Raw genomic sequence first — 26,409 nt, forward strand, 5'->3', positions numbered from 1 at the left:
CAAGCAGTAGGAATAGAGATGAAGCAGCAGGGTTTATTTAACAAGTATTGTGATAATTTTCTACCACGTAGTTTCTGTTCTCTATTTACAAATCCTTCTGCCTTCCTTCGCGGAAAATGGACACGGTTGAAGTTGCTAGTTTTTCACTCACGCTAAAGATATGGTCTCAAAGCAAGGTGTGTGATTAGTGTAGAAAAAAAACATATTTCCAGATAATAACGTCAACTGTTTTTGCACACCGTTATGTAGATAACGGTCTTTACATTTCTAACGATATTTAAGAAAAGATAGCAGAACCCTTTACAAAGTGTGTACCCAACTTCTAGTGAAGCTAGAGAATAACCTCGATGAACAAACTTTTGAAGTAACACCGTTTCGTTAGCAGATAGTTTTAGTCTACTAAACTATGGTTAACAAATGCCACCATGATCCTTTTCGAAAGAGGATCCTCATCTGCTGTTGAACTTTACAATAGTAAATAATGTATTAATAATTGGCAAATGGAAGAAGGTATATCAGTGGATATCATCATATAGTCACAAATAAATATGTTTCATGTATTTTCTATAGTAGAATATTATTTGCAAAATATAATATTTAATGTATCTTTTCATCCGTAAATGTACCATATAACAGAAAATTGAACTAAGATGAATTTCCAAACATAAACCAACCCTTCTACCGTATTATGCCGACAGTTCCTTAAGGACTGCCCCGGCAATGACGAGCCGTTGAATCTCAGACGTTCCCTCGTAGATTTCCGTTATCCTTGCATCCCGATAGTGCCGCTCCGCCGGCATATCAGACACATACCCCATGCCACCGAGCACTTGAATCGATTGATGGGCACAGTAGGTCGCCGCTTCTGATGCGGCCAGCTTAGCCTGCGCAGCTTCCTTGGTGAACGGCTTCTTGTTATCCTTAAGCCAGGCTGCCCGCCAGGTAAGTAGGCGGGCCGACTCGACGCGCGTAGCCATGTCGGCAATTTTCGTCTGAATTGCTTGCAGCTTTGCGATGGGTTTGCCGAAAGCAATTCGCTTGTTGGCGTAATCCACCGCACATTCCAATGAGGCCTGAGCAATCCCCAGCGCCTGACTGGCAATTCCGATTCTACCCGCATCGAGCGTTTGCATCGCAATCTTGAAGCCAAAGCCCGGTTCGCCAAGCAGGTTTTCTTTCGGAATCGAGCAATCTTCGAAAATCAGGGAGCAAGTGGATGAGCCGCGAATGCCCAGTTTGTCCTCCTTCTTTCCGAGTGAAAAGCCGGCCGTTTCCTTCGCCACAATGAATGCGGAAATGCCCTTGTGTTTGAGCGACTTATCGGTGGTGGCAAATACAACCGCCGCACCAGCCTCGTATCCGTTCGTAATCCAGCATTTCGTACCGTTCAGGACCCATCGGTCGCCCTTTAGTGTTGCTGTTGTTGATGCCGCACCGGCGTCGGATCCATTGCCCGGTTCAGACAGGGCAAAACATCCCACCTTCGATCCATCCGTGTAACCCACTACGAACTTTTGCAGTTGCTCCTCATTGCCAAAGTGCGTCAGTGGTCCAAGGTAGAGGGAGTTGTTTACCGACATTATAACCCCAGCCGAGGCACATCCGCGCGAAATCTCCTCCATCGCGATGGCGTAGGCGAGGTAATCCAATCCGGTGCCACCGTAGTCCTCCTTCACCGACACCGCCATCAGGCCCAGTTCACCCATTTTACGGATCTGTTCCGCCGGGTAGAGATGCTCCCGATCGAACCTGGCCGCATTCGGAACAAGCTCGTTATCTGCGAAATCGCGGCAGGTTCTCTGCAGCATTTGATGAGTCTCTGGAAGTGCGGCTAAACTCGCAATCGTACGAGGTGCATTGGAATATCGAAGACGATGTCCTGAAAGAGCGGTAACCGGAAATCAAGAAACGAAGGACCAAAGTTCAACGGCCGATGGCGTGTGTGTAAATCAACACAAGGTGCAACTGTTTTGATTGTCGAAATGATCGGAGCTTTCCAATCTTAACGGCAATTTTCTTACCCATGCGGATAGCCGAACGAAGAGCAAACATGTTGAATCTTATCGTAAAGTTTATTAAATGCAAATTCACTGTACACTGTTCGAAGGGACTTTGCCCGAGACACCGGTCACGACAAATAACCCGAAAGAGATGAAACTGTGTGCGATCGAGTGATTGTTGTTTTGCTTTCTCCACTCTCTCTGTCTATCTCTCTTACTCCCTCTTTCTGTTGTTTGTGTTTCTTACAAAACTACAGTAAAACTGCCTGTTGCTCCGACATGTCAGAAAAATAACATGAACGCTCACCATTCAAATTTAGACGGTTATGGATTTATTTGCTTAGCCCTTACGTAATTTTCTATCGGTATGGTTGAACCTCTTTGGTAGAACTCCCTTTGCCACAGTCCGGGCGTTGGACAACGCTTTGAGCAATAAATTCGATCAGTGTGCGCGTTGGTCGACCAGCCATTCCACGGCGAATGTACGGAAAGTCGGTTCCCTTGGTCTTCATTACATTCAACGCGTCAATGTGGAGCCACGGCCCACAAGGGAGAAACTCGCGAAGAAGCGCAGCAGACTTGCAGCTGTTCGCCCCCTCACCCAAACCAATATTCTGCACATCCACGTGGTCTGCAGAACAAATTTGCTGCGTATAATAATCCCACAATGGCAACCGCCATACTCGATCGCCCGTGTGAATGCTGGCATTTTGCATTCGTTGCCAAAGGTCCTCGGAGTTGGTGAAGACGGCGCTACAAACTTTTCCGAAGCTTTCCAGCACGGATTTCGAGATAGTCGAAACGTCCACGATGTACTTGGGGCCAAAGTGTTCCGCATACAGCAATGCATCCACCAGTGTCAGAGGTCCTTCATTGCTGGTTTTCACAATCTCGATACTCTTGCCATTCTTGACCGTAATCACATCGCCCGGTTTCATTGCATTACATCCGATCATGTTCTCGCAAAGTGGAATTAGTGCGCGAATGTTTACGGGCAGCTTGAGGGCGGCAATCGCCCTGCAGGTTGCTACAACGCATGCTGCTCCCGTCATATCTGCTCGCATGTCCGTTAATGCTTCGAGTGGTTTTAGGCAAAGGCCGCCGCTGTCGAAGGTATTACCCTGGCCGATAAGTACAATCGGTCGTTCGTTACTTTTTGCACCGTAATAGCTTAGCTCGAGAAAGATCGGAGGTTCACAGGAACCCTTAGCTACCGTCAGGAAGGATGTCATTCCTTGATTCTCAGCCCAACCGCGTACCTTCACCTCCACATTGACGCCCGAGTTGCAGAGAATTTGAACGACGTTTTGGGCGAATGTTGTAGGTGTCATCAGATTCGATGGTGTCTCTTGTAGTTGCCGAGCAAGGTTCTGGGCTTCGGCCTTCGCCAGTCCAATGCGCCATCCATTGGAATCACAGGGTAGTTCCGGTTCGTAGTACAACTGAAGCTGGGGAACAAACTTCCGCTGATCCACGCTGCGTAGCTCCTGATTGACCCAAAGCCCCATGTGGGCTCCTTCCGCGGCGGATTCCGCATGACCAAAGTCTTCCACGTAGATGCGGCTGGCTTCCAAATTCTGCAACTCCTGACAACCGCGTGCTGCTGCGATACGGATTGCTTCCTTCGATACGTCCATCTTTTCTACATCATCGTAACCGAGACATTCGCTACCAAGACCACAAACTGCCACGGCGGAATAGGTTGGTTCGAGATTGTATAAAATTCTCACCTCACCACGTTTCGGCATCGGTCCGGCCAGTCGAAGAAGCTCAAGCAGTCGTCCACTGGTATACGCCTAGAAAAATGCCATGCAAAAGGGTCTAGTTTACGTGGATTAACAATTTTAATGATGTGAAAAAATACCTCATTATACTTAGCTGCCGTCGGAGTAAGTACCCCGATATCCAGTCGATCACTTTCGTCCGCGTATACTCCGAGCACTAACCCTCGAGACGCTGGATTCGAGCACTGTTCTTTTATTTTCACATTGTGTTGAATGTTTCGGATGGGCAAATAATGAAAAGATTTTAAAGACGATCGAACAATTTTCTGCAATGCTCTAAACGACATTTTTCTATTTGATTCGTTTGATCTGGATCTGGCCAAAATGTCTTCGGAAAAAAGTTCGAAAAATCCTATCTGATCTTGCTCATAGGCTCTAACCGAATGACTAAAATAGAATACGTTTGTACGAAGGCAAGTCTACTTCGATGAGTTTAACAATGGATAAATTGTTAAATAAATTGTGTCTATTTTATCGTGCCCGATAGCTTTTGCACAACTGCGATTTTGTATTTACCCACTCACCTTCCGTTTAGAAAGACAAATAAATTTCTCTAGAAGTCATTAAAAAGAAAACATTTTAATTTGGAGAAACGATTTCCAACCAACGGTACACACAAAGTTAGTACTTGACAGCTTGCAGGCCAGTTCTGTCACTTGAACTGTCATTTATTCGAGTTTTTACCTCCCACGTTCGCATGGCACGAACTAGCATGTCAGTATTGCTAGCCTCCTCCCACAGCACACTGCTTCGCTTACGAAAACCCAGCAGCACTGGTAGTAAAACGGCGTACTTAGCAGATTGACATTATTCGTGTACGCGTAGAACCATTTGCTGGCCCAGCGAGCCTTCGGGTGATATTGTGGTCATTGCCGCGAAATGTTTTCGTGATCATGCTCAGTGATGCGCTAGAGAAACCATTACAAAATCGATAAACTTATTTGTAAATACACAATATCAGCAACAAACGGATGTGCAGGCGTACGTGTTGACAAAAATAATGTAGACCTCCCCCGCAGCAGTGGTACGATGTAGGGCGCTCTGTGTGCTGCTCAAATGTTCAGCGAAACAACCAATCTCGAGCGAAAATACCATTTCCCGTAAATGGTTCCGTTCGCTGTTGACTAGTGACGAAATTGACGGACGAGTACGGTGGAAGGCAATAAAATTTATAATCTATCGACAGTGCAGCAGTACGACGAGCTGTCGGTGAAATCATAACCAGGTGCAGTGAAATCGGCTCGGAGCAACATTCACATTCCGCTGGATACCGTGGAGCCTTGAATAAAGCTTTGTCGTGCAAAGGCAAAGAAGAAAATACGTTCGTCACCACGAGCGCACATTCCGCCCGCAAGTATCCAAAACGCGTATGTAATACATAGTGTTTTTTTTCCCTCCTGTTATGGGGAATGTTTGAAAATAGTGCATGAATCTTACTATCAAAAGGGCAAGCACGTACTTCGGAAATTCCAGTTTCTATATTGCTAATTTGATATCTGCACTGATAAAGTTCGTCATACTGCGGAAGTTTTGTTCCTGTACGTGAAGAAAAGGCAACCGAGTCAAGTAGCATTGTTATCATTTATTATCCCCTGTGTCGATACCCTGGTGGTGTAGAGTTTAATATTCGCGTTCGGTGGTGATGCTTAGTATCCATTTGTCCAAGCCGTAGCAGCTAATACTCCCCTGGAACGAGATGAGCTGATAACACTGTTTGTGTATGATAATGTAAGTAAGAAAAAAGGTACAGAAATGCAACTGGAAATATTGCCAGTTTACACAACACCGCGAATACCCTTCGATTCTCCTTTCCTTTTCCACATGCTTGTAAAAGAGGGTTGCATTCTTCTGATAACGCTGATGTATGCTTTTGAAATGACGGTGAACGGAGAAATTGTTCAAAACTTTCCGCCTCAGTTCTAATCGTACAACAACAAAAAAGACAACCGCAGTGATTAATTTCACTTCGATGACATCAGTCTTGATCGAAATCTCTCGGTCGGAATTTGTTCTCGTTTATGTCGCGCGTGATTAAAATAAAAACGGAAACAAATTACGAACGTGAGCAGGGGTTAGCGCTTCGATCGAAACTCGCACCTGCAGGCCGTGCATTACCAGACATTATTTCCTTCGGCCAAGGTCTTTTAGTTTAAACATTTCTTTAAAAGCGACCACGCCACTATTGCCCGTAGAATGTGTTGAGCAACATGGAAGCGTGAAATCGCAGAAGAAGCCTCAGCTAGCTCAAACATCACCGTCGTTCGTGGTGTTGTGGCGGCGACACGAAACGTGACTCCGACCGCCCAGGGAGCGATTCGTGTATGCGTGAAATTGTTGTGTGCAAACAATGAGTATGAGTGACACGGTCTAACTTTCTGCGGTTCCAGGGACATCAAATGTAAATACCCTGCGGCTCCCCCTAGTCCGATCCGGCAAACGGAGATTTACGACCCCTGAGTTCAACCTGAGATGATGACGATATGCGATGCCAATGTCCGTGGCCAAACATGTTTACTTTTCGGTTTGGCTTACCATATACCATGGCCGAAATGGACAGCAGACTGAAACATTGCCTACTTCGCATCGAGCACAATTTGATGAACCGAAAATTAGCATAGAGCTCCTAAAACAATGCGTTTACGTGATCCACGACTGTGGACATCTGGTGGAGTTGTTGGGATCAATTGCCACGGTTCTGCTTTTCTCTCCCGTTCTGTTCGTTTCGACTGCCTGCCACTTTAAATAATTCGTGTATTGGTAAAATAAATTTGATGTTGTCATTTTAACTAAAGTTGTAACTCTTGACTGTAGGTAGAAATCCATATGTATGATACTCAAAGGGCTGATGGGATTTAGTGTGCTATTTCTCGCTTATAAAGACTAGGATTGTATACTTGAAGAGACACTCTTGTTCTATATTCGTCTGGCTGGTGTGAAGAACCACAGTCTTTACTACCTCATTCTAAACGAACATCTCACACCCCGATGAATTTTGCAATATCAGGAGTTGCCGAGGTGCGCCGTTGACCAGCCGACATGAAGAGCAACATCCCGTGAATCACGTCCATCGCCTAGAGATGGGAAAGATGATTCTTTAAAAAGATCAGGTGCGGTGCAGTTCGCTCAGTGAGATGAACTGAACGCGTGCGGTGATTCTTCCGCACGTCCCAAGAGCGATTTTTCGTCGAATGGGTTATAGATTAAACGACAAATATTGGCCTGGTCATTATAACACCGTGAAAAATGGGATATATTGTAAGATATCACATACATTCAGAATATTTTTTACATAAATATTCGATATTAGAATATTTATTCATGATATTTCTGGATGTGATTTTAACAACCATAATTAATATCGTTGCCCACCTAAAACAGTAATTCATTCAAAATTATAGCGGTTGATACAATAACCGCTTTTTTTTGCTATCGTTTATGTACGAACGAAAGAAAGAATGGTGTAAAGATTTGCCCCACACTTACATAGTAGGAAAGTTGATCAACCATACGAAGAATCATAACCGCACCTCTGGCGTGCGATTGAGCAGGGCTAGCCAGCTCGTTGATCAATGAATAAACCAATACCACACCGCCGGTTGGTGGAGTGTTGTCGTACACATTCATGATCAACCGTAGAACGAATCAATATCGCACCGCTGGCGTGCGGCTATAGCCTGCACGGTAGGTGACCGCACGAAGAATCAATACCGCACGTCTGGCGTGCGATTGAGCAGGGCTAAGGAGCACGGAGAACGATCGTCGTGGGTAAAACCAATACCACTCCGCCAGCGGGTAGCGTATTGTCTTATCCATTCATGATCAACCGTAGAACGAATCAATATCGCACCGCTGGCGTGCGGCTATAGCCTGCACGGTAGGTGACCGCACGAGGAATCAATACCGCACGTCTGGCGTGCGATTGAGCAGGGCTAAGGAGCACGGAGAACGATCGTCGTGGGTAGAACCAATACCACTCCGCCAGCGGGTAGCGTATTGTCTTATCCATTCTTGATCAACCGTAGAACGAATCAATATCGCACCGCTGGCGTGCGGCTATAGCCGGCACGGTAGGTGACCGCACGAGGAATCAATACCGCACGTCTGGCGTGCGGTTGAGCAGGGCTAGGGAGCACAGTGAACGATCGTACGTAGAACCTATACCACACCGCCAGCGGGTGACGTATTGTCTTACACATTCATGATCAACCGTAGAACGAATCAATATCGCACCGCTGGCGTACGGCTATAGACGGTAAGGAACCCGGTGGCAAAATGATCATGCTTTCTCGTTCTGTCGGTATCAATTGTCAATTGGGCAGAACGAGAAAGCATGCTGATTTTGCCACTAGGGCATCGTCACACAGCTGGCGAGTCGTGATTTTTCCTATGTATGCATAGTCGGGACCATCGGCGTGCGGAAGAATCATTTTGGTTGATTTGAATGTGCGGTACTCGTTCGCTCAGTAGAAAGATCAGAGTGAATCATACAGTTCTGATTCAATTTGCCCATGCCTACCATCGCCATGTATAGTGTTTATCACGGGAAAGATAAGAGTCATGCACACTATTGAGGCTAACCCCGTTTTTCTAGCATGATAATGAATGAATGATAAAACTTAAGGAGTTCGTCGTGTAGGGTGTATGTATTCTAAAATCACAAAAAAGGTGTGGAACCTTGTCGGAACATTGTCCAGTTCTAGAACCAATTTTTCCATTCACTTCAGTAACAGTTTTTGATAAAGGTAGCTTGTGGCTAATTTGTATAGTTTTTTCGCGATAAGAACTATTCTATTTAAGGAAATCAACAATTACTAAACTTTCGAACCCAATTTGGTGTTAATGATAACTGTTGGACTTGAACAAATGAATTTACAAGTTTTAGTAATGTACCCAAAACATTACGCACATTACAAACCCAATTCAGTTGGGAAGCATGGACCGATAGCATGAAAAAAATCCAGAATAACAGTTGAATTTGATAGCAATTTTTCCGCTTTGACAGCAATTGAAATAACCTTCGTATACGTTACACTTCTGATCCTCCAATTAGAAACGCAATTCGGACCATTCCCTTCTAACGTCCGTTGGGGGTGGGCGGTTGCGATTGGCTTTCATTTTGTTAATTAAGGTACCAACACTCGGTAAACAGAAGGCGAAACCAAACCGTCGATGGATGATCGTGATCGCCCGTGCGCGATTGTTTTATTTTTATGAGTTCGTTTTTTATTCGCCAGTTTTGCTTCGCGTTACTCCTCAATTTCTAACCGGACGCGCGAGACACATTAGACGGGGAGGGTTCACTTGTCTACTTGTTGCTGCTTACGCAAAGTTAGTTGGCGATGGTGGCCATCGTAGCGGCCGTCTTCCTTCCTCGGAGGGGTCTTGTTTATTGCGACAAATATTGGAGGGAGGTAGGTTATGCTAATTTTACACGATTGGCACCCTGCCGCGGAACCCTGTGGCTCCCTAGTCTTCTACTTCAACAAGTGCAAGTTGGAAAGTGTCTGTCCGCGCGCGCGCGCCATCGTAGATCTCGCATTAACACGTGCAGCGGATTGGCATGCTTATTTGAAAGACCGAGCTCGTTAGCAGTCACACAATTTGAGGTTAAAGGGTTACACCTTCAATCTGTATTGAATGTATATTTGAAAGCCTTCGCATAACGCTCTTAAATTTCCAGGTTGGTTTTACAAAACCATCGACTTTTCCTGTCCATCTACATGGTACATCGTTTCTCTTCGCTGGCCAAATTCGCCCAGATTCAACCGAAATGCGCTCACCCACTTAGACATTTGCGCTTCACTGGCCGGGAGTACCGAACGGGAGTATACGGCGCAGTCAACAATGTGGTGCCCGGCGGAGGGATTGGAGTGGTTCCGATTCGCTTTATGGGGAAGAGAGCGTGCGATGGAGGTGCTGAAGAAGCCATCCGTTATTTTGCGCGAACAATTAGGGCACAGCGTGAACTCAGCGGTGTGTTAAATCGATTGAGCGAGTATCATACTACAGTGTGTGCCAGCCTGTTGGCAACGTAGTTAGCCATACAGAATCGCTTTTTTGTTTTTCAAACGAATCTTCCAGATGTCTTTTGAACTTATGAAATACCTACTATCTGATTTCAGAACCTTGTTAAAATATTCCGGCTTTTGATCTGCTAAAACGACGGATGCAATACTATGGAACATAATTTATCAACATTGATCCGACTCCGCTAGTCTTTGAACCCTTGTAAGCCGAAGTATCTTCTTCTGTTTCTACTGGCTCCAACCCAAGATCCCGTTTTCTTCACATATGAAGCCATTCGCTATGCACACACATCCCGAGTGGCCACTAAACCAATCAACGGTTTTAGCAAAGCAAACGTCTACGCTAGGTGCTCTTCTTTTCCGGGCCAAGTTTGCGTTGTTTTAGTTCCCTCCCGTCTCCTCTGCGGAAGATCAATCTTAATGGTGTGCAACCGGTTAGGTTCAATTGAAATAAATGAATCTTCTGCAGTGTGGTACAGGACGGAAGGCCGGCCTCCTCATATACAACATATCGGGATCGGTTTTTATTCTACTGGTGAGCTACAAAAATCGATTTCGTGTGTCTATTGAATGCAAGTAGTATGCATTTCAGCTTATCTTAAAAGAAGTGGTTCTTCTCGTCGTTTGTGTTGTATTAACAATTTCAACACCCAAGATACCCGAGACGAAAACCCATCGGAAAATCAATTGCATACGATCGTGTTATTTTAGGGCTATATGTTTCTCCCCTCGCCTCACCGAAAGCGAGTCATCAATCAATACCTCGTCGAACCGCATGGAACATTACATGCTCCCTACTTGGAATCCCTCAGTCGAATGCTGTGGTAGTTGCCGCGACAGCAATAAGGTTGGGGTTTAAATTTAGCCTCCGCCGAATGCATCCCCGATCGCTAGTGTCGATCCCTCTCCCTTCACGAATTAGATTTTGCCAACCCCTAGCCATCGGGAGTACGCCGTTACGGTGTTACATTCCTGTAGGAAAGTGTGTGAAACTTCCAACGCCCAACCATTGGAGCTAACATCCAATCAACCGGTGATCCGGATATAGCAGCATCCTAACACCGCTCCAACTCGATCGCTGGCAGTCCGTACTTAAAACCATAACCTACCACAACGGAAGGGACTTTCGGACAAAAATAAATCGTCCGTTTGCGCTGAATTATACGGAAGTAAGTGATACGCTGCAGCCAACGGGGGATAACAGATCTCATTCCTTCTAGAACGAACGATCGAACTACTACATCGTGTCGTTCTTTGATTTTGGTTGAACACTTATGCTTTCTTCTGAATCGTAAAAGCAAAACGTACACATTGTCCAACTAGCAACTGTCGGGATTATAAATTGTTTGTGGGGCAATCTTCCTTCTCCATCGGTTAGTAAAAAGTTTTGTATCGGATGGAGCGGAAATAGTTGACTGATTTGTGGAAAAATATGCGTTAGCTCTATTCTGTTCATCGCTAGCTGTTTCAAAAGTGTCCGATGGAGCCAACGCAGTGTTTTACTTTCACTTTTGCTCAAAAGAATAAATGCATACCAATCATGAGAATGCCGTATTGCTGTGGTTGAAGCTGTCGTCTCTGGGTAGTATTTTTCGTGTTAACCATAGCGCTAGCAACAGTAGGACGATGAACAAATAGACAACGAACGTCGAAAGCAAAAACTAAGCGATAATTTATGTGATTTTAAATCTTGAGCCAATGGCTGTTGGTCGGATGTTTTTGGAAGTAAAAGAAAGTAAGATGAACTGAACCTAGATTACAGTTACGATACTTGTTTTGTTTTATTTTGTCATTTGCAGTTTGAGGTCAGTTTATCACATCACAACATATCAGTGACTTCTTGTTAGTGAATTTTTTGGCGAAGAATACAGCGGATGTCGAACAAAACCAGGGATCGTAGGATAGTATGATCGCCATGGCAACGTCACCAACGTCCACGAGCAGCGCGTCGGCGACGTCCGTGTCGCTGCATCGACAGTCGAGCAAGAACGCCGACACCGTTTCCCTCAGCTCGACGGCCAGCACCTTCTCGCACTGTCCGGACCGGCACGGATTCTACGGTGGGCACCAGTTCTCGGAGAAGCCAAAAAAGGAAACTCTGACACGCGAACAGATCCTCGCTCGTGAGAAGAAATGGATCCACATGACGACGCACTGGTCGGAGTATATGAACACGAACTACAAAAAGGTACCTAACCTACGTCCAACTTCAAACCTGGTGATCGGGGATTATGTTAATGTCGCTACGCTTTTGTCTTCATTAGGTTAGGGAACGTTGTCGCAAAGGTATCCCCGATGCACTTCGACAGAAGGCTTGGTTTCTGCTGACCGGAGAGAACCATCTGATGGAGAAATTTCCCAACTGGTACGAGCAGCTGTTGGAGCAGCCGGGCAATCCACAGATTATCGACGAGATACGCAAGGACCAACATCGACAGTTTCCACATCACGAGATGTTCATCGACGATGATAAGCCGGGCCAGAAGGAGCTGTTCAACGTCTTGAAGGCGTATTCGGTGTACAATCCGACCGTGGGCTATTGTCAGGCGCAAGCTCCGATCGCGGCCTTTCTGCTCATGCAGCTCCCTGCCGAACAGGCGTTCTGGTGTTTCGTCGCAATCTGCGATAAGTAAGATGATAAGCTTGCCGTGGCGCTTCCGTAGAGACATGCTTTATCATGCTTTCGATTCGTCTCATTACAGATACCTGGAAAACTACTTCACACCCGGGCTCGAAATGCTACAGCGGGACGCGGGCATGCTGAACCGGCTACTCAAGAAAACATCTCCCTCAGCGTACCGGCATCTGCAAAAGCACAACGTCGACCCACTGCTGTACATGACCGACTGGTTTCTGTGCGCCATGACGCGTACTCTTCCCTGGGACACTTTATTGCGCGTGTGGGACTGTTTCCTGTGCGAGGGTGTTCGGATATTCTTCAAAGTCGCGCTCGTCATCATCGGAGCGACGCTTGGCCCGCAGAAGGTTCGTTCACAGTGCAACGGCCTGTGCGAGACGCTGGCAGTGCTCCGATCGCCACCGAAAAAGTTCCTCGAGGAGGACTTTATCATGCACCATATCTTCCGATTGAATATCACTATCGACGATTTCCACCGGGAGCACAAAAAGATCGAAATGCTGCACCGGAAGGCAAAGCTAGAGCAGCAGAAAAATGGGTCTACCAACGGGACCGGTGGTGCCGCGTTACCAGGTAGGAGTACGTAGCCCGAAGACACGCCCTAGAAGCAGGGAGTTGACGGGAGAACTAGTCCGGGGGGAAATACGTTCAAGTGCGCTACATTAACCGGAAGCTGACTAAGAAGTGAATTACAAACACCACTGCTCGTTGTTCAAGTTTAAAAATATCAGCAACCTTTTTCTTTCCAAGCAAAAATAATCGAAAAGATAAGCTTTTGCTTTCCCCAAACTTCTTTCAATATTTTCTCTTGTTGGGATAAATAGTGTTAAGATATATAAATTGGTTTGACAATGTACGCATGAAATTCGACAACAAGTGTAGAGAGTGGAACGTTGGTAGTTTAAGCACCATAAGAAGTCACTGGAAGAACTTCTTTAGCAAAATTAGTAGCTATAAGGATGGAGACACTGCAACGGTTAACAATATCAGACAAAACGAACCACAGCGCTACGTCCGTTCCATTTGCCATTGTTTTGGTGCGAATGGTTTATAGTACAATATTGCGTCTATTCTACGAGGAACATCAATCAGATCCCATCCATCATTGAACTTAGGGAGATCGTTATTAGGAAGGCGATTTCATTCGAAAACATTATTCCGATCTCGATATTCTTTTCTTGCATTACATCCTTTTTCGATCGAATCTTTTCGATGAGTTTCGTGTGATAGATGTAGGAAATATACACTTTTTGAAACTTAAACTAAAATGCATGTGAAGTAAAGGGAAGCAATGTTGCATGAATAATCTTTGATCCATAGAACAGTTATTTCCTTACCTTTCATTCCATCGTCTCAAACACCACGTCAGCAAAAAATGTAAAATCATTTTTATCGTAAATTTTCGAACAGAGAATTAATGTTATTACAAAATCCTGTCGTTTAATTTTGAATGAAATTTACGGCATAGATGACACAGAGAAAACTGTATGTGTACCCATTCGCATATTTAGTACATAACGTATGATATCTCTGTTTTGAAACCCACATTATCTGTAGTTTTATTTGAAAAGCTACGTATAAATCAGAGAAAAAAGCGTTCATTTTTGCTTGTAGCTGTTTTTCGATGTAATTTTTTTAGATGTTTAAGTCATCGATAAAACGACGTGGCACGAAGTAGTACTCCCTTGGCAAAAAGGGCAGTTGAAAAGGAGGAAGAAATCGAGAACAAGAGAACAATTTCACTGGTGCCTTTCTTTCCTTAGAATAATCATCCTTCTCCCCACGAGATTGTGCTGTGGCTAACGGTCTGCGCTCGTCTCTAGTATTTAATATGTACGTTAATTTCCTGTTTTCTTTCACCTTCGTGCAAGATCAAAATTGTGTTGCGGGTGCATGAAACATCTATTTAATCATATATGTTAAATGAAATCAATGAAGCATTATATACAAAAACACAATTATTGGATTGATGTGCAATGGTCTGGCGAGTTATAAACGCAAGAAAAATGTCATAGGAAAGCTAGGTAGTTTAATTTAGTGTTCCATCCGTACCCGTCTTATTATTATTTATTACAAATAACTGTAACAACCTAGCGGAAAAGGAGCAGAAGTAACTGCATGCACATGTAGAACGCAGCGAAAGCCTCTAATGCGCACATGTTTAAAAAAATTCTTATAAAAATGCGTTTCAAAGAGATAATAAAGTCAAATTATTCAATAACTTTGTCGTCACAAGAATTGGATTTTTCGGATAACTGATGCGTTTTTTTATTCTAGTTACAATAATCATTTACTCAATCTGTTTATTTCAGTTCCCGGTCAGCTCCTTCGGAGAGAAGTCTTTATGCCATTTTGATTCAACAGTTAGTATTGTTTTCCGCTTGTAACACAGATGCACCAAGAAATGCACCAAAACTCGTCGCAATCAGTCGTTCATGTTCTTTAGTATTTGAAATGAATATTTATTGAACATTCCCTCCAATGTCTATTCTAGGCAGATTCTTTTTTCAGCGCAAACATGAAGGAACAATCCAAACACGACGTTTTTGCGATCGAATGCTGTGCATCCGCGCTTGAGATGAGAACAGACGAATTTTTATTGCAACAAAAGGGGAAACTAGAACATTCGGTTGCCAAAGCATTATTATAGTCGCAGAAACTAGAAATCGGAAACATCGGCATGGTCGTACTTAAACTTTAAATCGCCTACTAACAAGACTTGACCAATGCGAATCCCTACAGGGCGCATTTCTCACCGATCAGCGGGAGAGGAAAAAAAGGTACTACTGACGTGACGTGGCGGTTGGCGGTGGAGTCGAGACACTGGGCACGTGGTGTTGAAATGGAACGTCATACACTAGATGCGAAAAATGTCTCTGGCGCGAACAATTAAATGGCTTTGCTCATCAGCTTCAGCTTATCCTTTACTAGTTTGCGAAGTTCCTTCACCTCGGACTGGGTGTTTACAACAATCGCCGCCTCCACGTTCGTCGCACACTTGGGGTTTAGCGACATTCGCTCGACGGCAGCGGACAGGGTATCCTCGACGACGGGCGCCTTCCAGGAGGCTGCAAAAAGGTTTGTGAATAACATTAAAGCAACCGCCTCATAAAGTTTGCCTTATAAGTTTGTACTTGGATGTCATTGGGTAAGAGGTTCGTACCTAACGCCAGGTCCACCTCGTTGATTCGTTGCTTCAGCTCTCGCAGGACTTTCGTTACCAGTGCAAGTCGATCCTTCTCGGGCACACAAGCGGGTGTAGGTCCGGAGGCACCGTTGGTGGCAGTGTCGCTGTTAGCGGCGGCATCATTTGTCGTCTGCTTTTTGGACCGTTTCCCCGACGCTGGTGTAACCGTTGGTGTGGCGGAAGCGTGCACATACTTATCGTAGCATACCGCTAGCACGAAGACCATAAGTGAGATCATCTACCGGAATAGGAGAGAAAGAACGATAATCAATTAGTACTAAATCAGAGTAGGCTTGCAAAGCGTTGCTTACCTCGATGCAACCATTGACGAGCTCGTGCGTGGCTTTCCAGTGCCAGAGTAGATCAACCGACTCGTGGTACGTATCGATAGCACGTTTCAACGTTTCGGACAGGTTCGTTACATCGTTTGCGCACCGTTCCGCCTGCTGAGAAAGCGCTTCGAGGCTGGTAGTGTTGGGGTTCTGCTTGTGTTCGCTGCTATAACCTCGCCACAGGGAAAGCACAAAGTCGGCCAAGTGAGTGAACACGGCCTCGTACGGTAGGCGCAGGTACAGATGCAACCGCGAGGGCAACAGGTTGACTAGATACCGCCCACTGATTGGGACGTGCTGCTTGCGTCGAATTTCTTCCATCAGCGTGACCCAATGATCGCGCAACTTAAGCGACACGGCATATTCGGATGTAGCACCGCTGGTTTCTTCTTGACCCGATGGACGCACGAGACTTAGCTCGACCAGCGAGAAGACTATCCGTTGCAGACCGGATCGCAACCGAAGAAGATCGTAATCCTGCTCATAGCTGACCTTCTGCAGTGCCTCCCGGCGCTCTTCCAGCAAAGCTCCGACCGGTTTGGAGTTGGCCGGAGCAAACGGTTGCTCACGTTCGTTACCATTGGCCATGGGATGGGATGTCTTCGTTGCGTCACCCTCCTCGTCATTGCTCGTCGGATCCCAGCAAACGAATATCGTTAGATCACGATTGTCCGCCAGCTTGTTCCACCGAATGCGATCGTCGCCAGGCTTGGGGCGCGTCTGTCTATACAGCGATAGCAGCTGCGGTAAGGTACCGACGAAACCGACCACCATCAGCAGCTGCGCTTCCACCGAGACGAGCGTAAAGTGAAAGCTATTCGTGAGCCGATTCCGGAAGTCGATAATTTCCACCAGCTTCGAATAGGTGCCAAAGTTGTACGATGCCTTCGGAAACTCGGCTGCCGCTTCGTTGTCGTTCTCGAAAAAGTTTAACGTACGTTCGTAGATAGTTTTGGCGAAGGCAGGGAATCCGCCGTTCGCCAGGTGTGCGCAGTGCAGATACCCGAGCGAGTCGAGCTGAATGTGCTTGATGTCGAGCGCCTCGTAGGCTTCCTGGGCTGCCAGGGTCAGCCCTAATCGGTGGTACAGCTGCAATACAAGCAATTTGGCGTGGAAATTGTTCACACTGTTCGACAGCAGGTGGGCCAGCAGGCAGAGCGCTTCGATGGCCGGCTCGGAACGTTGAATGCGCCATGCGCGTTCATACATGATTTGAGCTGTGTTGAATTGAATAACAATAACATGGTCAACGCAATGTGGCCACAAAACATGGCATTCCCAGCCATTTCCCACCGTACATACCTGCTAGGATTGCATACGGATCCGATGGTCCCATATCGGTAACGAGAAGGCCCTGGCCGTGTGCATTGAAACCGTGCTCATAGTGTAGACTCAATGAGGTGTAGATGGCATGCAGCAGTTCCTCGCTCACGACCGCATGTGCCCCACTGTATCGCGCAAGCTGTAGCGTACAGATGTGTCGTTGCATTTGCGCTTTCTGTGAAACCGGAAAGAACTGTCATATTCCCATATCCCTAATCTTCGTGTCCTGTACTTACACTCGCTGGTAGAGTGGCAGAACTAAGCCCAAGGCCATTCAATAACTTCGCAGCAAGCACACGCCGCTCCGATGCTGGCCGGACGTACTCGAGGAAGAGCTTCATGTCTAGCGCACAACAAGGCTTATCGCCAAACAATTCAAAATACTCCGCTAGCATGTCGGACATTTTGCCAAACAGTTGCTCTTCATCGTACCGCTGTTCCAACATGCGTCTATTCAGTTCCAATCGAGCCAAATACGGTCCACGACACTTTTTCGCTTGGGCTTCGATTATCTGCAATTCACAAGACATGAGCCAAACTTACTACCTTAGACAAATTTGGCCTTTATGTTCCCGACAAACTTACGTCGCATAAAAATTCGTGACACATCTCAACCGTGTGATCCGTTCCGTCTGGGGTTTCTCCGACCTTTATCAGTTCGAATGTCGAGTTAATGTAATCCTGATAGTAATCCCAACGGTCCTGACTGTGGGTGGAAAATGGACATCGGTTTTGTATTCCTGCGTGAGGTGCAATTACAACTACTTACTCTTGAAGCAGCAGTTCCTTCAGCAACCGATTCAGTTCGCCCCATTTGTTGAGCTTCTTGAGAAGATCTATCTTACCGTATACCGGCGCACCCGGGTACAGCTTCTGACATAAGGCACCGTGGAGAAAATCGTACGCCTCGCCGTACTTGTGCTGCTCCTGCAGGATCTGAAGATAGAGCTGGGCTTCCTGTGCCCCCTCCAGCTTGTTCTCCGCAATGAACTTATCAACCATGCGCTGGGAAAGGGCCAACAGTAGTTGCACTTTCTGCGCGTTGTCCGCATCGGGGCCACGCAATGCCTGCAACACTATGCTCATGACGGCCCAGAAGTAGTACGAATTGCGCGGCCGCAATTTGTAAAGCTGCAACGCGACCGACTGCTGGGCCTTAAAGTCGTCCACGCGCATGTAGGCGATGAAGAGCTGCGATAGCAGTTCCTCGCTTCCCGGCACCTGCCGTACGGCGTTGCTGAATAGCGTACAGATTTTGTCCAGCCGGTGCGTTTCCTTATAGCACAGCGTGAGGGCATGCAGGGTTGGCGCCTCCACTGGTTCCTCCTTCTCGAGGGTAGCGATGATAGCGTTACTTTCCTCTTCCCGTCCGAGCCGCAAAAATGCCCAGGCTTTCAGTGCCCGTGCGCACTGCATGGTGGGTTTTTTCTTCAGCATTTTCTCGGCATCCTGCAGGGCCTTTTTGTAGTTGCCAATTTCGATCGATTCTAAAAATAGGGAAACAATACGTTCAATCGCTCGGAAGAAAACGACGGGATGAGCAAAGCAAAGCAGCGAAAGGTCCTATAGAAGAAGCGAACGATGCCGGCCGGCCGGCCGGCTGTTGGAACCGGTTTCATCGAAAAACTCAATACCTCCATCTACAAGGCAGTTCTTCTCCCACACGAATCCTTTACTTCCACCAACCTTCCGCTAAGTAAACAGCAGAAAGGTGACGTAGATTAGAACACGTCTTCAAATAGGATACCATATGTAAAATATTGTGAAGAATCGAGCACGACTATCCCACCAAAGTAACACTTTCCATTCACGATTGTGTACCAATGTGCAAAAAGAAAAGCATGCTACAGTGTGGGCTCCCCACGACTTACCCCATATTGGCCGCAGTTTGCGCTCGTACACAAAGTCGTCGTTCTGCATCGTGCTGGCGATCTGCGAATTCAGCAGCTCGTCGTCGTCGTCGACCGTCGATGATTGTAGTTTTCGTTGCGTGCTGTTTTAATTCACTGTCCAACCAATTGTACTGCTATGCTGACCACCGCACGATAGTAGAACGATCTCCACGGCTTTTTGAGGCCAATTCCGTGTGGATCAGCATCCGTCAAGAGTGATGGGCAGAACACACTTGTCTTTCGACATTTTCCTTTCCTTCGTTTGCGAACTGTCAAACTTGCACTTGTCACCGCGGAGAGATATGTCAGAAACGTGTTTTCCTTTTCTTTGAAAAGAATTTTCAATAAATTACTATGATGCAGTTATAAGAACGAATATTACTTCTCCGAAATCCATTAAACTACTAATATATGTAGGTTTTAAGTAAAAGACCAGTAAACAATTATTCGAATTCTAGATCAGGGCTGATTCGAAATTCTCCTTTTTATGTTCACGAAGAAGAAGAAAACAGAAAACAGCCGTTTGATGTGTCACTTCGTAAATTGGCATGTCGGACCTCAGAAAGATTTGCAAAAAGGTAAACAAAACGTATCATATCGGTAAGAAAAGAAAAGTGAAGCTCTAAAAAAAGAGATCCTATATTAAGAACATCCTGGCATGCTATTTTTGCCATTTAATTCGTTTTAATTTCCTCCCAGATCGTTGCAAGACTTGACTTGGGAGTGCACTGCAGCCGGACCCCTTTCGATTGGAAAAACCAAAAATTGGATTCTACCAAAATCGGCAACGCACCATATTTTGAAGAAACTAATTTTAGCTGTAACTGAGCAGAAGCAGCGCACACTTAGATGGACCATTTGCCCGCGTATTTATTTCTCTCATTTGTTAGAGCGATTTGTGACACCTTGGTCCATGTGATGTGATGAGGCAATGTTTCATTCATCACCGGTCGACGCGAACGGAAGTGTAGTGAATATTCCCACAGTCTCTTCAGAAGAGTTTTACGATCCGGTGTTGCTAACAGAACCAGCGGTATACCACAAGGAGGATACAGAGAATCAGCAACAGGAGGGGCGAAGTCAGGAAAACTACTTAAACGCATTTTACAGTATCGTGATACATTACCTAAACGAAACACTGGATCATATTATTCTGGTGCTGTTGGCCTACAGCATACTATGCATAATTTTATACAAACTACTCTTTCGTCGGCTCGGTCCCGGATATCGCCGATGGCTGGTACGCAAAAGTCATCTGCCGCCATGCACGCGAGCACTTCTCGTGACCGCCCACCCCGATGACGAAGTCATGTTCTTCGGGCCCACGATACTGGAACTACGCCGACGCCAGTGTCGCGTGTTTGTGCTTTGTCTCTCGGAAGGAAATCACGACCGCAAGGGGCCCATCCGCCGACAGGAGCTGTGGGACGCTTGCGAAAGTCTCGGTGTCCGGCCGGAGGACATTACGCTGTTTAACGCCACCCACCTGCAGGATGATCCGACGATCGAGTGGAAGACGGTGACGATTGCGAACCAGTTACTGCGCCAAGTCGAATCGCTCGATGTGGATCTGGTCATTACGTTCGACAAGGATGGTGTAAGCGGCCATCCGAATCATTGTGCAATTTACTATGCCACCGCATCGCTATGCCTTTCCGGAATGATCCCTAGCAGTATGTTCCGTCCTAGATTAGTTGGCGAGCACATTTGACCTAACCAGAATCCTTTTTTATATTCATCAATTGCAGATTGTAAAGTATTAACGTTAGAAACGGTAAACCTTTGCAGAAAATATCTATCAATATTTGATCTGCCGATAACACTGCTGCTTTCTACTAATTGGTAAGTTCTTAACACAAGTAGCAAATATGATTCCATAACCGTTTGAAGCAATAGTAAGAAACGTAAAGCTGAATACTTTTTCATAAGAGACATTTGAAACGTTACGATGCGAATCAATTCCAACGAATCTTGCAAACACGAGTTAAAAACGGTTTTTTGATTAGTGGGTATTCAGTTTATTAGGGCAGGATGAGGGCGGTTTTTAGGCGAGGATGGTAGCATCAATCTCCACGCAGGTGACTGGAGTTCCATCGGCGGCGGTCAGGCCAACCTGAACCTGCACAGTGATACCGGTAAGCGGGAGTTCCATGGAGTAGTTGAGCTCGTAGTCGAACGACTGTCCGGCAGCAATCGGGCAGGAAGCGCCAACAATGCCGACAGCGCAGGCGTCTTCAAGATCCGCCGGAATTTCAAAGCCAACATCCAGTCCGAGCAGGAAGGCGTTGAGGTAGGCAGTCAGGGTGGGCGTGGCAACAGGAGACACGATGCCAAAGCCACGGGCAATCAGTGGTGCACCAGAAGTGATGGTGCACGGCAGAGCAGTGCATCCCTCAATGCTGAGGCTTGCCGGGGTTGGCCTTCCACCGCCGCCTAGACCGTGTAGGAATCATTTTTAGATTACCATTTTAGTCCTAGTCAACGACGGTGCTGTACTTACATGCTCGGAACGGGGTCTGTCCGAAGACGATGGCCGGCAGCAGGGCCGCGATCAGCAGGAACTTGTACATTTCGCTTGGCTGTGGTTTGTGTGCTTTCCAGTGGAACTGACTGATGTTGCTTATAGACACCGCTTAAATACTGGAAGCACGATGTTTGCTGCTGGGGGTTCGAATCTGCGGACGCTTTGCAATCAAGCAGATTAGCCAAATTCTTCTATCGTTGTTTCTTATCGATCGCCAAAATAATGGTAGCCACAAAAGGGAGCCATTAATTGTCGCGTATGTGTTTGTTTCGACTTTATCTTTGCATTACCTAAAAAACCCACGATTGGAAAAAATACGATGTAAAAAAAGCAGCATAATATTTATTTTTCCTGATTATTGGATCGCCTTGGTTCTACTTACAAAGTTTATTTCCTGTATCGTTGAGTCCCAAGATCGATTGGTATCCGATACATTTATCGTTTTTACTAAATAATTGGAATCAATTCCTTTTTATTGTAAGTTTCTTTTTTACTAAGTTTCTTGTTTATTCATCTTTAGTCCTCGAGGAGTTTGTAAAATTAATTAAATTATTTGATCGTTTTCATTTAATGTTTAAACTGCATTGTACAGTATATGCAATCAATCGGTAAAACGTATTGAGGTATTATCGATTGAATACTCGTAGCCGATAATCGGAACGGAAAGAAGGATTAGCTGCACTTTACCTCTAAGGATACTTATTGTTCCTTTTTTCTTCTTCTTGTGTGTGAATAATTCACCCACTGTGGGGGGTAAATTGTTTGTTCCATCGGTTGGGTGAACAATTAAAACAAAAAGCGCACGATAAGATAGAAAAATTTGGCAGAAAAATAACACCTTACTGTGGGGAACTTTGTTACGTCAAGGCATCAAGGGTACAGCATTTCTATCTTTTCACCTGTGAGGATTTCTTATCGATGTTTTATTGCGTAATAACCAGATCTTACGCTAAGGATCAGTTTTTAATACGTGAAGACCGGCTTGAAGTTACATACTCAGGTGGAGCGGTAGATGTTTTAATAATAAGCAAAATGATTCTTGTGGGGGTCCGCGACAGCCGAGCGTTAGCACTGGTTAGAAAATAGGCCCATGATCGCCGGGGCTCACCACCTCGACGGCGTGGGTTCGAATCCCAACCGAGACCGGACCCTCCCTCCTGTACGAGAGGACTGACTATCCACGTACAACAGGGAAACAAGTCTCGTAAGCCCTTAACGGGCAGGCATGACCAAGAGGTCGTGACACCAAGAAGAAGAAGAAGAAGAAGATTCTTGTGAGCAGTGAGAAGTTACTATACCAGAGAAGGTCATTTTTATCCATTGTTCCTTTATTTCTATTGTAAGTTTATATGAATTCATGTTTAACAGATTGTCTCCTTCGAGACTGACTTCATTTGAGCGTAATGTTGCAATTTACCATTTACCTCCATCCATGGTTATATTTTGTTTGAACGATCCATGGTTATATTTTGTTATCAACGAGAGCCTTACGCAGTTTATCGCAAACGAAAAATATTGCTAGAAGACACTCCCAGCATTCGTTTGTGTACGATATAAGTTTTATCGATAAGAAATCCTATAAAGTTACTTATCGTCTAAATTTCGAGAATCAAAGGGGAACCCAAGGGCGCAGTTCATTACTTCATTTTTCATCGGAAGAAGGGTTCAATTCATGTAGCTATTTTTAAACAATTTTATTTGTAAGTTACATATCATTTATCCGCTAATACGGGCATCAATGTCGATACAGGTAATATATGTACCGTCCGCTGCTCTCAGACCGACTTCCACTTGCGCGGTAATACCGACAATCGGAAGTACCATGGCATACTCTAGCGTGTAGTCAAAAGTCTGTCCGGCAGTGAGAGGACACGATGCTCCTGTGATGCCCACGGCACAAGCATCCTGGAGATCTTCAGGGATGTTAAATCCAAGGTCTAGACCGAACAGAGTAGCGCGTAGGTATGCGGTTACGGTGGGAGTGGCCACTGGTGTGGTGATTGTAGCATGAGCTCTTAGTGGAACACCTGAGACGATGTCACAGGGAAGCGCAGTGCAGCCTTCGATGTTAACTGAGACAGGAGCGGGCCGACCGGAGCCTGTGCCAAGAGAAGGAGTAGTTTGTACGAGTGCTTAGTATAGATCAATTTTATTAGTCAGCAAGCGAATAAACTTACATGGACGGAAGGGTGTTTGTCCGAAGACAACAGCCGGCAGGATCGCGGCAATCAGCAGGAACTTGATCATTTTGGATTCGGGAGGCGCTGAGCTACTGTGGTGAGCTCCGTTAGTCGAGAACCCTTAAATAGTCTTTTTACCAAACCTTAACTAGTGCGTGTCTGGAGGTTTTGCTGATATTTCTTATCGGTTCAAAATAAATCCGCTTGACAAACGCGTGATTTATTAGTCTAGGTGTTACTAAAATAGTAGTATATACGCACTTTTTAGGCATTATCTTCGCAGCTGTCCAAAAACATAGTTAAATCCTTATCGTCCGATTTAGGCATAGTGTGAGCCCAGGTCTACCTTGCTTCCCAACGGGGTCTGGTGAAAATAACGATAACGGAATTATCGTTTAATGATGCCTGCTAATCGACCATCCGATGAAATTGCAATGACGTCGAACAAACGCACACTGGCTTTCGGGTTCGATCTCCTATCGGTCAAGGATTAGTCGATAAGATGCAGGGGCAGCTGCTATGACATTCTGGAAGGGTATCGCATACCGATTGGATGCAATCGGTATGCAATAAATATATTCATTTGTTGCATAATGTGAAAAATAATATGTGAATGCGCATTTAATATTTCCTTAAATATGAAAGTCTGATGCACTTTATATTTTTCTATTCCCAGGGTCATTCTCAGCTGGCGGGCGCGCCGCGCTGTGCAAAATGCAATGCGCCTGCACAACTCCCAGATGGTATGGTTCCGGAAGCTGTATATAGTATTCTCCCGCTACATGGTGATCAATTCATTGCGCGAGATCAACAAATCGGACGTTGAATTCGAGATACTAGACACCTAATGATGGCACACAGGCAGCATCTTATTTCGATAGCCAACCACCAAATTAGATTGTAAATGCTACCATGCTTCGTTCATCGGACCGCGGGACCATCCATTGAGGCACAGCGTACGTGATATCTCCAGGGAGGTTTGGCGACGTACAAGCGAACGAACGATCGACAATAGCGTCGAACAAAAAATACAAAAATTGTAATGCGCTTTCGCTAGTCTGCTCGTTATCCATTAAGTAGTTGAAATTTGAAATGCGATTCAGTGCCAGGTAGTTGTATTGATGAGAGGGCTGTATGACGGTGAATTTGTAATGATTAGTTAAATTACTCCAATTAGTTGTTGAAATACGTGAGCAATGCTTCGATGCTTAAAACTAAAAAGTATTAAAGATGCAAAGATGCATATTAAGCCGCCATCCGCGTAAATTCCGGTACGAAACTTCGTTCGAAAATACTTCACGAACAATTTGCATAGCATTTACTTTTCCTTTTTACTTTCGTTCGGCAAATAAATGGCAAATGAAATTCTTTTTCAAAGAAAAAATAAACATGATCATTTTGTATGTATTTTTTTATAAATTATAAAATGGTGAAAGTTAAACCATAAACTCTCTTATACTCTAGCATCACATATACAGTTCACACTTAAGGACATGTGTTATGTATGCTTATGTCTCCAAGCACTGGAAATCGGAGACACTGGAATGACGACTGACCCCTGGAGCTTCATTTTTGATGCACTGCTGCAGCAGGTCCAAGGCGGCAATAAAGCGAGTGCAGGAGGTGAACATGTGTTCCAGGGTGTCACACTTAACACAGAACATGCAGGAAACCGAAGGCGTGCGTCCCATCCGCAGCACGCCGTGCGGCACCTTGCCATTCGCAACGAACCGGGGCTCCGATGATAATTTCGAGAAGTGGATATTCTTCCACACCATCGTCCAGACTACATTTGGTGACTTCTAGATCATCGGTATTAGACGTCTTGCGAAACGCCTTAGAATGTATTAACACTTAACATCTCGTTCTAACTGACCAAACAAATCATCCTCCCACTAGTCAATTTAGCCGTTACCATACAAGTTTTCCCACCCCCGATCCCTCTTGGCCCATACTTCGGTCTTTGCACACAAGTTGTCGAGTATGCTATCTCTTTTTAGCGTGTAGCTCGTCATCGTCTGTCCCGCTCATCTGTATAAATCAACGTTCTGTCGGATCCAACACGGGTGGTATAAACATAACTTCCCGTGTCTGGACACAGCGATTCAAAAATTTGTCTGTGTTAGTGGAACCGTGCGTGGAAAAAAAGCCAGTGAGCAAATGACAAGTTCGAGAATCCGCAGTCGCAGGCAGTTTATTAAAGTTAGTGCGTCGCAGGCTCGCTGTTTCGCACTGCCTCCGCGAATATTGCGGTTCACCCATTTTTTAAAACTAATATGGACTGTCTCGTCCTCCAACCGCACTCCCAGGCAATTCATCGCCTCGAAGCTCTCCAACGTTGAAAATAAGGTAACCTCTGGCATTGAATCACTAGCAGTTACGGATGCACTGGCGTTATGGATTACCATGAGTTTATCCATCATTTCGGTAAGCTTATCCATTTTTTCATGTAGCTCTTCAACCTTCGTAGTAACAATGTCCGATTGTAGTTTTAGCTGCGCCATGCTCCTGCGTATCGAAAGA

General features: G+C 45.5%; 7 protein-coding genes across 9 annotated transcripts; 2 read left to right on the forward strand and 5 right to left on the reverse strand.

The window, feature by feature from the left end:
- Positions 1 to 619: 619 nt before the first annotated feature.
- Positions 620 to 2,143, reverse strand: LOC131288785 (short-chain specific acyl-CoA dehydrogenase, mitochondrial). Its single transcript, XM_058317961.1, has 2 exons — positions 2,022 to 2,143; positions 620 to 1,879 (listed from the first exon to the last, which is right to left on the reverse strand). The coding sequence occupies exons 1-2, from the start codon at positions 2,050 to 2,052 to the stop codon at positions 687 to 689; spliced, it is 1,224 nt and encodes a 407-aa protein (XP_058173944.1). The 5' UTR covers positions 2,053 to 2,143; the 3' UTR covers positions 620 to 686.
- Positions 2,144 to 2,359: 216 nt separating this feature from the next.
- Positions 2,360 to 4,071, reverse strand: LOC131289402 (cytosol aminopeptidase-like). Its single transcript, XM_058318651.1, has 2 exons — positions 3,865 to 4,071; positions 2,360 to 3,796 (listed from the first exon to the last, which is right to left on the reverse strand). Exons 1-2 carry the CDS (start codon positions 4,069 to 4,071, stop codon positions 2,360 to 2,362), a joined length of 1,644 nt encoding a protein of 547 aa, XP_058174634.1.
- A 469-nt stretch (positions 4,072 to 4,540) lies between these two features.
- Positions 4,541 to 13,378, forward strand: LOC131286542 (TBC1 domain family member whacked). Of its 3 annotated transcripts, none has more exons than XM_058315506.1 (4): positions 4,541 to 4,599; positions 11,610 to 11,998; positions 12,075 to 12,439; positions 12,513 to 13,378. In XM_058315506.1, exons 2-4 carry the CDS (start codon positions 11,717 to 11,719, stop codon positions 13,033 to 13,035), a joined length of 1,170 nt encoding a protein of 389 aa, XP_058171489.1. In that variant the 5' UTR covers positions 4,541 to 4,599; positions 11,610 to 11,716; the 3' UTR covers positions 13,036 to 13,378. The 3 variants fall into 3 exon arrangements, with proteins under 3 accessions (XP_058171489.1, XP_058171490.1, XP_058171488.1); XM_058315507.1 differs by lacking the exon at positions 4,541 to 4,599 and adding an exon at positions 4,647 to 4,727; XM_058315505.1 differs by lacking the exon at positions 4,541 to 4,599 and adding an exon at positions 5,337 to 5,512.
- A 1,413-nt stretch (positions 13,379 to 14,791) lies between these two features.
- On the reverse strand, positions 14,792 to 19,384 carry LOC131288150 (phagocyte signaling-impaired protein). The gene is made up of 8 exons (XM_058317262.1): positions 19,162 to 19,384; positions 18,060 to 18,777; positions 17,876 to 17,996; positions 17,527 to 17,802; positions 17,270 to 17,465; positions 15,947 to 17,184; positions 15,612 to 15,873; positions 14,792 to 15,516 (listed from the first exon to the last, which is right to left on the reverse strand). The coding sequence occupies exons 1-8, from the start codon at positions 19,208 to 19,210 to the stop codon at positions 15,338 to 15,340; spliced, it is 3,039 nt and encodes a 1,012-aa protein (XP_058173245.1). The 5' UTR covers positions 19,211 to 19,384; the 3' UTR covers positions 14,792 to 15,337.
- A 509-nt stretch (positions 19,385 to 19,893) lies between these two features.
- On the forward strand, positions 19,894 to 25,131 carry LOC131288151 (N-acetylglucosaminyl-phosphatidylinositol de-N-acetylase). Its single transcript, XM_058317263.1, has 3 exons — positions 19,894 to 20,855; positions 20,931 to 21,024; positions 24,563 to 25,131. Exons 1-3 carry the CDS (start codon positions 20,114 to 20,116, stop codon positions 24,732 to 24,734), a joined length of 1,008 nt encoding a protein of 335 aa, XP_058173246.1. The 5' UTR covers positions 19,894 to 20,113; the 3' UTR covers positions 24,735 to 25,131.
- On the reverse strand, positions 21,227 to 21,752 carry LOC131288152 (uncharacterized). The gene is made up of 2 exons (XM_058317264.1): positions 21,683 to 21,752; positions 21,227 to 21,615 (listed from the first exon to the last, which is right to left on the reverse strand). Exons 1-2 carry the CDS (start codon positions 21,750 to 21,752, stop codon positions 21,227 to 21,229), a joined length of 459 nt encoding a protein of 152 aa, XP_058173247.1.
- On the reverse strand, positions 23,423 to 23,953 carry LOC131288153 (mite group 2 allergen-like Ixo r 2). Its single transcript, XM_058317266.1, has 2 exons — positions 23,884 to 23,953; positions 23,423 to 23,805 (listed from the first exon to the last, which is right to left on the reverse strand). Exons 1-2 carry the CDS (start codon positions 23,951 to 23,953, stop codon positions 23,423 to 23,425), a joined length of 453 nt encoding a protein of 150 aa, XP_058173249.1.
- Positions 25,132 to 26,409: the final 1,278 nt, after the last annotated feature.

Source organism: Anopheles ziemanni, chromosome 3 (assembly GCF_943734765.1).
Source record: "Anopheles ziemanni chromosome 3, idAnoZiCoDA_A2_x.2, whole genome shotgun sequence".
Lineage (NCBI taxonomy): Eukaryota > Metazoa > Arthropoda > Insecta > Diptera > Culicidae > Anopheles > Anopheles ziemanni.

Excerpts from the sequence above, each read along its gene's own strand:
- LOC131288785 (XM_058317961.1), bottom strand. The coding sequence starts at position 2,052 with ATGTTTGCTCTTCGTTCGGCTATCCGCATGG. Across the intron at positions 1,880-2,021 it reads TCGTTCGGCTATCCGCATGG|GACATCGTCTTCGATATTCC; the intron begins GTAAGAAAATTG and ends CCGCTCTTTCAG.
- LOC131289402 (XM_058318651.1), bottom strand. The coding sequence starts at position 4,071 with ATGTCGTTTAGAGCATTGCAGAAAATTGTTCGATCGTCTTTAAAATCT. Across the intron at positions 3,797-3,864 it reads CGGCAGCTAAGTATAATGAG|GCGTATACCAGTGGACGACT; the intron begins GTATTTTTTCAC and ends GCATTTTTCTAG.
- LOC131286542 (XM_058315506.1), top strand. The coding sequence starts at position 11,717 with ATGATCGCCATGGCAACGTCACCAACGTCCACGAGCAGCGCGTCGGCG. Across the intron at positions 11,999-12,074 it reads TGAACACGAACTACAAAAAG|GTTAGGGAACGTTGTCGCAA; the intron begins GTACCTAACCTA and ends TGTCTTCATTAG. Across the intron at positions 12,440-12,512 it reads TTCGTCGCAATCTGCGATAA|ATACCTGGAAAACTACTTCA; the intron begins GTAAGATGATAA and ends GTCTCATTACAG.
- LOC131288150 (XM_058317262.1), bottom strand. The coding sequence starts at position 19,210 with ATGCAGAACGACGACTTTGTGTACGAGCGCAAACTGCGGCCAATATGG. Across the intron at positions 18,778-19,161 it reads CAAACTGCGGCCAATATGGG|AATCGATCGAAATTGGCAAC; the intron begins GTAAGTCGTGGG and ends CCCTATTTTTAG. Across the intron at positions 17,185-17,269 it reads TCCGTATGCAATCCTAGCAG|CTCAAATCATGTATGAACGC; the intron begins GTATGTACGGTG and ends AATTCAACACAG.
- LOC131288151 (XM_058317263.1), top strand. The coding sequence starts at position 20,114 with ATGTTTCATTCATCACCGGTCGACGCGAACGGAAGTGTAGTGAATATT. Across the intron at positions 20,856-20,930 it reads TTCCGGAATGATCCCTAGCA|ATTGTAAAGTATTAACGTTA; the intron begins GTATGTTCCGTC and ends CATCAATTGCAG. Across the intron at positions 21,025-24,562 it reads CTGCTGCTTTCTACTAATTG|GGTCATTCTCAGCTGGCGGG; the intron begins GTAAGTTCTTAA and ends TTCTATTCCCAG.
- LOC131288152 (XM_058317264.1), bottom strand. The coding sequence starts at position 21,752 with ATGTACAAGTTCCTGCTGATCGCGGCCCTGCTGCCGGCCATCGTCTTC. Across the intron at positions 21,616-21,682 it reads ACAGACCCCGTTCCGAGCAT|GCGGCGGTGGAAGGCCAACC; the intron begins GTAAGTACAGCA and ends TACACGGTCTAG.
- LOC131288153 (XM_058317266.1), bottom strand. The coding sequence starts at position 23,953 with ATGATCAAGTTCCTGCTGATTGCCGCGATCCTGCCGGCTGTTGTCTTC. Across the intron at positions 23,806-23,883 it reads ACAAACACCCTTCCGTCCAT|GCTCCGGTCGGCCCGCTCCT; the intron begins GTAAGTTTATTC and ends CTCTTGGCACAG.